General features: G+C 39.9%; 1 protein-coding gene across 1 annotated transcript in view; it reads left to right on the forward strand.

Moving 5' to 3' along the window:
* Positions 1 to 11,090, forward strand: part of LOC128687692 (uncharacterized) — a 77,397-nt gene extending 66,307 nt beyond the window's left edge. The window contains exon 3 of the mRNA XM_053775283.2: positions 10,797 to 11,090. Within this exon, the coding sequence (XP_053631258.1) occupies positions 10,797 to 10,869 (73 nt within the window). The 3' untranslated portion in view covers positions 10,870 to 11,090. The remainder of the gene's footprint in view (positions 1 to 10,796) is intronic.
* Positions 11,091 to 12,687: the final 1,597 nt, after the last annotated feature.

Below are 12,687 nucleotides of genomic sequence, written 5' to 3' on the forward strand. Positions count from 1 at the left end.
TCTCGTCTCGTCTAGAAATTGAACCCGGGTTCTTTCAGTTGTTAACCAGAGACTTAGCCACGGTTCATCTCCGCACATCAAGTGCATTCAAGAGGAAAGTTAAATTTTTGTTTACATACAAGTGATTTAAGTAGGTGTGAGGGTTCTTCCTAGTTTTATGTGCTTAGAATTACTTTCTCAAGTTCCGACTGTCTCTAAAAATTTAAAGTGCTTACGTGGCCATATTTCATACTAAAGAGCTTTAAGTATTATAAATTGCCAGTAATTTAAGGGCATAAATTGCTAAGTACTCGCATCGTATTCAGTGCAGTTGTGTTGGGTATAAATTATGTTCAAAGGTAGGAAGGTTCTGCAGTGTTGAAAGATGAGAGGGGTCAGCTCAATAACAGTGATAAGGAAATGTGTAGAATTTTTAACACATACATTTTTAACACATACAGGAGGATACCAGCGATATTCCAGAAATGATAAATTATGTAGAACAGGACGATAATAAACTGTGCACGATTAGGGTCACAAGTGACATGGTCCTTAGGCAAATAGATAAATTAAAACCTAACAAATCCCCAGGCCCTGATGAACTGTATGCAAAGGTTCTAAAGGAATGTAAAAAGGAGCTTAGCAAACCTTTGGCTAATCTTTTCAACTTATCACTACAAACTGGCATGGTGCCAGATAAGTGGAAAATGGCAAATGTGATACCTATTTTCAAAGCAGGTGACAGGTCCTTAGCTTCGAACTATAGACCAATAAGCCTAACCTTCATAGTGGGAAAATTTATGGAATCAATAATTGCGGAGGCAGTTCGTAGCCACCTTGAAAAGCATAAATTAATCAACGAATCTCAGCATGGTTTTACAAAGGGGCGTTCCTGCCTTACGAATTTATTAACTTTTTTCACTAAGGTATTTGAGGAGGTAGATCATGGTAATGAATATGAAGTAAGGCTTTTGACAGGGTCCCACATCAGAGACTATTGAGGAAAATTAAGGCACATGGAATAGGAGGAGAAATTTTTTCCTGGATAGAGGCATGGTTGACAAATAGGCAGCAGAGAGTTTGCATAAATGGGGAGAAATCAGAGTGGGGAAGCGTCACGAGCGGTGTTCCACAGGGGTCAGTGTTGGGCCCCCTGCTGTTCACAATCTACATAAACGACATAGATGAGGGCATAAAGAGCGACATCAGCAAGTTTGCCGATGACACCAAAATAGGCCGTCGAATTCATTCTGACGAGGACATTAGAGCACTCCAGGAAGATTTGAATAGACTGATGCAGTGGTCGGAGAAGTGGCAGATGCAGTTTAATATAGACAAATGCAAAGTTCTAAATGTTGGACAGGACAATAACCATGCCACATATAAACTAAATAATGTAGATCTTAATATTACGGATTGCGAAAAAGATTTAGGAGTTCTGGTTAGCAGTAATCTGAAACCAAGACAACAGTGCATAAGTGTTCGCAATAAAGCTAATAGAATCCTTGGCTTCACATCAAGAAGCATAAATAATAGGAGTCCTCAGGTTGTTCTTCAACTCTATACATCCTTGGTTAGGCCTCATTTAGATTATCCTGCACAGTTTTGGTCACTGTATTACAGAATGGATATAAATGCTCTGGAAAATGTACAAAGGAGGATGACAAAGTTGATCCTTTGTATCAGAAACCTTCCCTACGAGGATAGACTAAGGGCCCTGAATCTGCACTCTCTAGAAAGACGTAGAATTAGGGGGGATATGATTGAGGTGTATAAATGGAAGACAGGAATAAATAAAGGGGATGTAAATAGTGTGCTGAAAATATCTAGCCTAGACAGGACTCGCAGCAATGGTTTTAAGTTGGAAAAATTCAGATTCAGGAAGGATATAGGAAAGTACTGGTTTGGTAATAGAGTTGTGGATGAGTGGAACAAACTCCCGAGTACAGTTATAGAGGCCAGAACGTTGTGTAGCTTTAAAAATAGGTTGGATAAATACATGAGTGGATGTGGGTAGGTGTGAGTTGGACCTGATAGCTTGTGCTACCAGGTCGGTTGCCGTGTTCCTCCCTTAAGTCAATGTGACCTGACCTGACTAGGTTGGGTGCATTTGCTTAAGCCGGTAGGAGACTTGGACCTGCCTCGCATGGGCCAGTAGGCCTGCTGCAGTGTTCCTTCGTTCTTATGTTCTTAAGACAAGAGAGAGAGAGAGAGAGAGAGAGAGAGAGAGAGAGAGAGAGAGAGAGAGAGAGATGGGAGGAACACTTTCTTTATAACATAATATAACAAAAAAAAATGTGGTGAGGTACACTGTGTTGGGAGAGCCGAGTACCTCGACTCGATTGCTATGAGGGCGTCGAACTTTAACTAGTTGGTACGGATACTTAGGAATTGTTTAATGGGTTAGCATTATAGGTAGGAGGTGGTGTTTGGGCAGCTCGAGCTGTTTGTGTGGAGGCTGGTGTGTATGTGTGTACTCGCCTATTTTAGGTTGCAGGGGTCGATTCATTGCTCCTGGCCCCATCTCTTCACTGGTCACTACTAGGTCCTCTCTCTCTCCCTGCTCCATGAGCTTTATCAACCCTTGTCTTAAAACTATGTATGGTTACTGCCTCCACTACGTCACTTGCTAGACTATTTTACTTCCTGACCACTCTGTGACTAAAGAAATATTTCCTAACATCCCTTTGACTCATCTGAGTCTTCAACTTTCAATTGTGACCCTTTTGTTTCTGTGTCCCCTCTCTGGAACATCCTGTCTCGGTCTACCTTGTCAATTCCTCGCAGTATTTTATATGTTGTTATCATGTCTCCCCTAACCCTTCTGTCCACCAGTGTCGTCAGACCGATTTCCCTTAACCTTTCTTCGTAGGACAATCCCCTTAGCTCTTGCACTAGTCTTGTTGCAAACCTTTGCACTTTCTCTAATTTCTTGACGTGCTTGACCAGGTGTGGGTTCCAAACTGGTGCTGCATACTCCAGTATGGGCCTGACATACACAGTGTACAGAGTCTTGAACAATTCCTTACTGAGGCATCGGAACGCTATTCTCAGGTTTGCCGGGCGCCCATTTGCTGCAGCAGTTATCTGGTTGATGTGCGCCTCGGGAGATATAATCGGTATTATGCTCACTATACTCGGTATTATGCTTGTGTGTGATGGTGTGGGTAGGGTTGGTGTGTATGGGTAGGTGAATGAATGTGCTTATGTTTCTGGTTAGGATAGGTAAGGCTCGTCAGGCTCCTGACCCGCCGTTGGAGCTTCTGGTCATCTGACCGAGGCCTTCCGCAGGTTTACCGGTCAATCCCGTTTAATAACTATGGTCATAGTTATAACCATTTAGTGACTTTCTTGGTTGGTATTTGTAAGTGGAGTGGGTGAAGATTTGTTTGGTTGCTGTGACATGATTCTTGGTAGTGTAACAACACTAGTGGGTTAGAAACACTTCTCCCGGTAATCTGCCAGATGATAACTTACCTCTACTGTAAAATAGAGCTATTATGGAGAAAAAAATAAATTAGAGGCAGGTAATCAATGAATTGAGCTAATTAAGATCACTGACAAGTAGAGCAAAAGTTTAATTAATGTTTAGAATAGACTTCCTCCCTTTTTTGTGCTAAGTAATTTTTCGATTTCAATTACCTGGGGAAGGTCGACAATGAGCGGCCAAGTCAGCGTGTTATGGATTTGTGGAGAGGTCTCTCTCTGGCTGCCTCTACCTCCCCCCCCTTCTCTCTGCTTCTACCTCCCCCCCTCTCACTGCCTCTGCCTCCCCCATCTCACTGCCACTACCTCCCTCTCTGCCTCTATCTCCCTTCTCTCTCCCCATCTATCTCCATATCTCTGCCTCCCTCTCTTCTCTCTCTCTCTTTTCCACTTCTCTACATACCTACAGAGTTATTTATAGCAGTACAAGTGGATGAAGTTTCAGTGGTAAGTGTAGTGTTGTAGTGGGTGCAAGACGCCAAGGCCTCCCAGCAACACTTGGAGCTGACGTAACTGTATTCACTTGGGATTTACCTGTTACCTGTTTCGGGAGTTTTTCCAATCCCGCGGCCCGGCTGAGGACCAGGCCTTCCTACTGAGTGCCTGGTCGACTAAGTTGCTGCTATTAGCAGCCTACCGGCCCACATATCCATCACAGCCTTGTTGATTTGGGACACCGCAGAGGTTGTTTTAAATAATATTGTGATAGTAACAAACTGTCGAGTTCAGTATCCTGAACTGTACACTAAGAGTCCTTTTACACACCGTGGTGTTAGTTATCTAGTTTAATATTTAAAGCTTTTTTACGCTGGTTCTTGCAATATTGTTATCTGCTGTGTAGCAGCGAGGGGACTGAAAACTCTAGGACCACGGATGTTGATACAACATATGTACGCTCAAGTGTTTCAGATATTTTTTCCATTTGCTCACTTCATCTCTTTTTGTTCTTTATATTCTACTTTTCATAAGATATTTATTAAAAGTGATATCGGGAGAAGTACTGATCCTTGGAAGACAATAATGTCAATGTCTCGAGAAGATATTTATCTTCAAAAGTTTTGTCTTCAAAAATTATCACTGTAGTAATTTGCCTTTAATTTCTTCTACGTTTTGTATTTTCTAGATAAGATTTTCACGAGAAATAATTCAAAAAGTTTTTTTTTTTTTTTTTTTTTCTTAAGTATATTCAGTAAGACTACCCATTTCTTTCTTGTGTAATTTTTTTTAATTTGCCAAAGATGTTTCAGAAGACTGAAAAAAGACAATTTTCAATTTAATGATAGAAAATTTTCTTTTTTTTTTTTTTAGGTTTAGCTAGGCCTGTATATATACGCTGTGTTGCTACCCGTCTCTCTTAGAAATGTTCCCTGATGGGCGAAACGTCTTCTCAGTAAAGTGGCAGAAACCGCATATTGTTTTAGTAGCTAATATTAGACAGGCATGTAGCATGTTAGGTAAACAAGTTTTACCATTCGTCTGCTAGTTTATCTTTTATATATATAATTCTAGCAATGATTCAGAGCCGATTAAGTTCCTCACCTTTATCTTCCAGAGGGAGTTGTTTTGATACTGGGAATTAGAGCTAACCACCTCTTCTTTAGCATTTCGACATCAGTATTTTACTATTGATAATAAAACACATTCCTTCCACACCCATGTCTCGTACGTCTTTATTATTTTTTTTATTATATCCGATATTACTCTATTTTCAGTGTTCTTCAATGTGTTCATACTTGTATTTTTAAGCATTTAAGGTTGGAGATTATATCACCAGTGGTGTGTCTAATTATTTGGATTATAATGTGATATCATTACAGTGATGTGTTCACTCAGGAGGACGAGTGGTGTTGGACATTGAACCAGTTGTCATGCCTCTCACTGGCCTTGATGCTAGTGAGGAAGGGGGCTCTTGATCCAAGAAATTACACCTATCCATCCATTGATCGGGCCTAACTGTTGCCCAGGAACTGTATGACCCATAAAGGTGCAATGCTTCCCCATGAATGTAATCAGTATTTCATACACGTGTTGCTCCCTGCTCACCTCAGCTACACTGGGCACTTATGGGCAGCATCCGTGAAAAATTTACCATTCATTGTGCAAGATGACTCCAGTCAGACTGCAAGTGTTCAAATGATGGATACTCGGTATCCACACACTGCTTGATCAAACCACGGAACGGGTGGGGGTCGGAACCCGTATCGTGGCTTGTTTGCAATCGTGCTATAACGATTTCGTGAGTTGTACAAGAATGGTATACAATACCGACATGATGTAACTAAGACACATGTGCAACATCTGGGTATCTTTATTGTAGACGTTTCGCCATCCAGTGGCTTTATCAATACAAATTCCAGGACATAACTTGAAGACAGTAGAACTATGTACAGAAGATGAGGTAATCAGTCCCTCAACCTAGGAGTAGGTGCGAAGAGCACCGTAGTCGTGGAGATTCTGAAGCAGAAGCAAGGCGCCTGACGCTTATATACTAACGTCAGGTGAAAATGGGACGTTTAGCAGACGAGGGCATAGTCACTGGTAGGTGGGATTCCCCAGTGGAAGTAGGTCCTACCCAAAGAGATGGGTTAGTTGTAGAAGGAGTAGGTCCTACCCATCTCTTTGGGCAGGACCTACTTCCACTGGGGAATCCCGCCTACCAGTGACTATGCCCTCGTCTGCTAAACGTCCCATTTTCACCTGACGTTAGTATATAAGCGTCAGGCGCCTTGCTTCTGCTTCAGAGTCTCCACGACTACGGTGCTCTTCGCACCTACTCCTAGGTTGAGGGATTGATTATCTCATCTTCTGTACATAGTTCTACTGTCTTCAAGTTATGTCCTGGAATTTGTATTGATAAAGCCACTGGATGGCGAAACGTCTACAATAAAGATACCCAGATGTTGCACATGTGGGATTTCGTGAGTCATGACTGCTTTTGATGTTAATAAGAACAGTCTTCCTTCTGTTGCCTCACACTTGCTCGATCTAGGTTCATCTTTCGTGTTAAAGCTTCTTTCCTCCTCCTCATTTGGATCTCCTGTGCTCTTTGAAACATAATATACGCAAAAAAGAAATGATGTCAAGGAAAATTATTGCGTTGTACGAGAAACTCGTATTTTAATACCGTATCCTTCAAACTTTTACGTAAGTGTATAGTTCTTCAGACGTACACGTAAGTGTATAAGCTCTTCAGACTTGTACGTTTACCCCATTTTTTCACGTTTTTTAGTAAGGGTCCTGCATAATGGTCTAAAAGTAGCTTTAGGATATGATCTGGTAAGCCAAAAGTAGGTATAGATCTGATGACTCAAAGCTCTTCCGAGTGAGTCTTTATATAACAAAGATCCGCGTCACGATCAATTTTTCCTGACGAATAAAATACCTCCCGAGTGCCTTGTTTGGTTCCAGTAATGTTTTCTTTCCTTCTAGTTTATTTTACTCTTAGCTGCGTCATATGCAAAAGTTCGCATGGTACGCAAGTCTGTATTATCGTAGTATGATTGTAGTCTCATAATTATTGTATAGAGCAGGTATCATTATCTATCCCTCCTTTCTCTGAAGTTCAGTGTGTATATGTATACTCTCTTGTTATCTACCACTCTTTATTATTGTTTTGTTTGCTTCCTTACATTTAATAAAAACAAGAGATGATGATGATGCTCAGAAGCACCAGTAGACAGAGTATCCGGCTCCAATACACAAACATTTTGACTTCGTTTCCGAGAAAAGCGAGACGTGTAGGTAAATTCTGCTGCCCTTGTTTATCTAGCTGTAATTAGTTACTAGAGTGTTAGACCTGATATGGATCGCAGCCTGAGGAGTGGCACACCTTAAATAGAACTTGTCTGTACACAAAATATGTTGAACACCGGAAACTTTCAGCATCGCATCACCTCTTACACAAATCATTCTCTGAAACAGATGCGCCTCAGCTAATGACGTCAAAGCCTTCCCGTCTGTCACTACCATGCGTTCCAACACCTCTCCTTATCCACTCTGGTGTGATGGATGAGGTGTGTATATAAGCTTGTCTTGTGTAGAGAAAGTATCATTATTTTTCACCTTTTTGTTCTTGTCTCTTTGTATAGAACACATTTCTTTATCTCTGCATTTAAATTTATTTATTATCTCGTTGAATAGATAACTTCTCTCGTTAGTATTTTCCATGTATTTTCTTGTTTATTTTATAATTATTTAGAGAAGTTTTCTTCTATTTGCTCTCCTTCTGTTGTTATATCTCCTTAGCTCATTGTATATCCCCTCCTCGTATTGTTCTGTCTCGTTATCATAGAACAAAGTCGATGTCTTGTTACATCCCCCCCTCTTGTTACACTTGAATGGTCCTCAGCGGGAAGCACCCGTTGTAAACAAGTTAATTGTGGACTTAAGCTTGCTGGCTACCTACCCCACACCTTCTGGTACTGTACCTCTGTTGGGACATAAGGTACTACTACCTTACTAGCTGTATCCAAAGATACACACACACGAAAGTAGTGTTTCCTGCTACCACTGAGTCCTGATTTTTCACTGCAGACATATACCTTTGATGAGTTTCGAGAGTATTATTACTCCCGGAGGCCGGCACTGGTCATATAATTGAGCATAAATGCTGTAGAACAACTGCGTAAATTATATTTAACTGAATCTCACCTGTCAAGATAAAATCAAGGTGTATGTCAACTTTTACGACCTGTGAGAATCATTTGCTCCTGTGAGAGTCGGTTGTTCCTGTGAGAGTCAGCTGTTCCTGTGAGAGTCAGCTGTTCCTGTGAGATTCAGCTGTTCCTGTAAGAGTCAGTTGTTCTTGTAAGAGTCAGCTGTTTGTAGGTGCCAGTTACAGACCATATAGGACTGGCTACCTTTTACCCTTTTAAGATCCCCTATGTAGTTATTTACAACCTCTTTATCATTTGAGAGATAATTCTATAAAAAAATTAAAAGAACTGTGAGTGTCGTAACCAGATGTAACCTGTGTGCCTTCCCCGTCCCCCTCTATTTTAATGACGGAATTTGAGAAATTCGTGCAAAACATTGAGGTGCTTCTGGTCGGCACTTGAAAGTTGATTAATTATAACTCATCATGAGGCAGCGAGCCGACAAGTAGACGAGAAGACATTCAAAACATCGTAATCCTTAATTGTGTATAGTTCGCTCAAAGAGAGAAAGAACTGTATTAGATTAATATAACTTGATAAAGAATCCCACGAGTGAAATGTTTTTATAAAGGCTTACGCTGTTTTATGTTTTTCTTCACGCGATGTTCAAGGATAAAAAATTCATCAGCGTATATCTTTTGCGTGTGTTGTCAAATCCCTTTGTAAAACCCTCGTATTGCAGGATTAAGAAATGCGTAAATTGCAAGGGATTATAATAGTAACCTGGAGTTTGATTAATAATTAATATGTCTTCAGTCCTTTGTAAACATAAGCATTTTTTAAAATTAGTTTTCTGAAACGCAAATCAGAGTTGGATAAGACAGAAATAGTGGAAATGTTCAGTCACAATGAAAGCAGCTCACTGGGGCTACTCCACCACTTAACACTGGCGTCAAACCAGCACTGACGTCGGCACTGCCACTATCGTCAGCACCACCACATGGCTGCTGTACCACTTGCCTCGTATCTGCTTCCATTTGATAAACGAGAGTTAATCGACGTGGGTTGAGTGTGCACTTTAAAAATATTCCACTTACCCGAGGATGGGGAGAGCAATTAGAAAGATTGAGGCAGTGATGAGTTGTCTTCGGTAGCTCTGGAAAAATAGCACTTGTCAGGAGAAATGCTTTTGACTTGGTGTCTGGATTTATAGCAAAGAGGCAGACGGGCAGAAGACATACAAAGGTTTATCATTACATCAATAATATACAGTACTGACAAGTAAAGGATAAGACACTTATTCAACGGATTGGTATCTGTATTATGAAGGCGTTTATCTGGAGTTTATAAGGCGTTTCGCTAACGAGTGGCTGAGGGACTGATTACCTTGTCTGCTGTCTCTAGCTTGAAAAAGCCACTGGTTGGCGGAACGTCTTGATAATACAGGTACCCAGGTATTGCACATGTCTTATTCATATTGTACACATTATATTTGAAAAATTAGGCAGCTACAAGAGTAAAAATTATGGATGAGTGTGTTTGTATCGGCCATGTTGACAGGTCAGACAGGAGGACGAGTAAACAGATTTATATGTAGACCGACAGGTGGAGACGGACATAAGAGACAGAGAGGGAAAAGTCAACAAACAGACCATGACCCACAGATTTACAGAATTTAAAAAAAAATATGAATAAGCAGGTGGATGATCAAGATTTTTAAATTATTTTCAAAAGGCTATTTACATACAGTCGTAAAATTTCCAGATATATTGTTTTATTTTGACATAAACTGCAATATTTTCTTTCGTCTTACTTCCCATATAACGTTCGAAGCCCTGGCTATTCAACTAAAAATAAAAATACTAGTATAATAAGGAATAATATACAAGTCAACATAATGGCTTTATGCAAACCTGCAACTACCTGAAAGACCAGACTTCAGGCACTGAAGTGCAGTTTAGGAACCAATATTATTGACATAGTTTTTCTATGATACTGGTTTAAAAAAAATTATAACGCATGTGGAACGTTAAATATAAAGGTTAAAGTGTATCATAGGATTATTTTTATCAAAAATATGTCGGTATTTGTGTACCATTGTTATCGAGAATTCAGGTGATTGAAAAACCAACTTGGATCTTTTTGATGTCATGTATCTATTTTGGATGTCATGTATCTATTTCATAGATCCAGAGACAGTTGTTGGAAGGATGAATATCAGAGTGTATTTATCGGCGAATACGTTTCCAATTACAAAAAAAAAAAAAAAAACAGTAAAATATTGCTGGTGCTACAGGCGAGCTGAACTTCCACGCCATTACCAATACAATTAAAAAAAATGACAATGAGGAAGAGGTACATGTGTAGGAATAAAGAATTTAGTAAAGTTTGTTGGTAAAGTAAAACTGTTCAAACACGTTATTTCAATTTTCAAATGTTTTTATTGATATAAAAATATAAATACTTGAAAGTATATCTACATTGCTGGCAATATCTCTAAATTTTTGTCATGAAAATTTAATAATGATAATGCATTGTTTTATAAATGCTAAATAAACTTGGATTTATATATTATGTTTAAATTTATAAATAATTTCACTGTGACAGTTAATAAATGTTTACAAATTGGAATGGTGGACGTATTTCATGTAAAAACAAAGAATGAGTTACTTATTTTCCCATTCTGCCCTCTATATTTGTAAGATCCCAAATACATGAGATTGAGCTCTTTTGCAGGTGGTGCCCAGAGTCACTGCTACAATGGATGGTACCTTCTGCCCACCCTGCATCGTTACCACCCAAAGATTAAATGATACCAACACCAGCACAATTCCTTGTCTCAACTATTACTAGGGACCCCAGTTCAAACCTGAAGCCGCTGGATAGGAACATGTTTATACCTGTTTCCCAGTTAAAAGGACACCGATGCAATTAATGTGACAGTTTTTGTGACAATGTTTCGCTTCCAAGAGCTTTGGCAAGACTAAAAAAGCTCCTGGAGACTAATACGTTGCAATAATAAAATGTAAAATTAGATACGTGTGTTCTTTTACCTAACATTTTGTCGGAAATTCTACCATTATTTCTACCTATTGCCCAGTTCACCTAGTGGTAAGTACCTGGTTGTTAGGTGACTGGTGTGGGTAGCTTTCTGGGTCTGCCTGGGTCATTTTCTTTGTGATAATAGTATAAAGTCCTCTACCACCACCTCTCATCTTCCAACTTTTCGCTTAGTTTATTAGGGTAGTTTTCTTATGCAATTCCCATCGTTAATCCCTTTACCGAGCAAGCCAATAAATTTATTGGCTTGCCTGGTAAAGGGGTTATTGATGTATCCTGTAATTACAAATACTATTTTATTTTTCAAGTTAGAGTATTGTTGGTTTCTGAAGAGACGAGTTATACATGTCGCCTAAAATGCGTCTTTCATCACAGCTTAACCACAAATTGGATGAGACGACTGTCATGGATCGCTAAGTTATGACTTGACAATATTCCATGACGAACCAAAACGTCGTTAAGTTTTAAAATCTGTGGGTAAGTTGCGAATTGTTTCAGCCAATGAGCAATGAGTTTGGAAATGTGAGTACAGTTGTTAAAGCAGCTACAGCCAGCTGCAGGGAGGACTCAGTGTAACTTGGTTGTAACTCCGTAGTGCCACATGAAAGATATTCTTAGAGGGAATGAGGCGCTAAGAAATATTTACGGGTTGCCGAGGCAGGTGTGGGTATCAGCCTCCTAATTTGGCACCTATTGCATCAAGCTTTTGCCAAGAGGACACCATATTAACACAGCAATACTCCGGCGTTTGTTAAGGCTTCCAGGGTAGGTACCTTTACTTACATGCTTGCTACCACACTCCCTTCACTTCAGGGGAAGGGGGTGTAGCTGTGCCCTCATGCACCCAAAACCCGCCTCTGTGACTCGTTCAGTTACCCTGTCAGTTCCCCTTAGTATTTTGTACATCGTAATCACGTCACCTTCGGTCTTCCTGTTTTCTTCTCATCAGGTTTTGCTCTTCTAGCTCCTCCTTATAAGCTCATACCCTTCACCTCTGGAAATAATCTTGTATTACAAAATATTAACTTTTTCCAGCTCTTTTACATGCAGGTTCCATACTGGCACTATGCACTCCAAAATGGCCTGACATATACCGTGTATAGGGCCGTGAATGCCTCCTTGTTGAGGGTCCTCAAAGCTCACTCTTAAATTTTCCAAGTTGGGTTTTGCTGCAGTGGTTATTTAGTTGATGTGAGCCTCAGGCGACCTTTTAGTTTTCCAGGCTCGTGTATATCCTTTCCTTCTATTCGTCGTTTTTTTCTCATTAATTTAAAATTGCAACAGGGATACAAGCAGACTCTTCTGGCATGGCATTCACATATACCAAAAACGGTAGTAGATAGTTTTATTCTTCTTTCTCTCTCTATTTTTTCTATATTAGAACGTTTTGTCATTAATATTTTTCGCATGAGTATTTTATCTTGTCATCAACATTTATGTATTCAGGGTGGTGGTAGAGAGGAAAATAATAAGAGTATAGTGTTGTATAGTGAGGTGCGTCGTTCTTGGGAGAATCATGCTCTTAATTTAGCCATTCATGGGTGTGTTTCTCTCTCTCTCTCTCTCT

The sequence above is a fragment of the Cherax quadricarinatus genome, chromosome 11, assembly GCF_038502225.1.
Source record: "Cherax quadricarinatus isolate ZL_2023a chromosome 11, ASM3850222v1, whole genome shotgun sequence".
Classification (NCBI taxonomy): Eukaryota; Metazoa; Arthropoda; class Malacostraca; order Decapoda; family Parastacidae; genus Cherax; species Cherax quadricarinatus.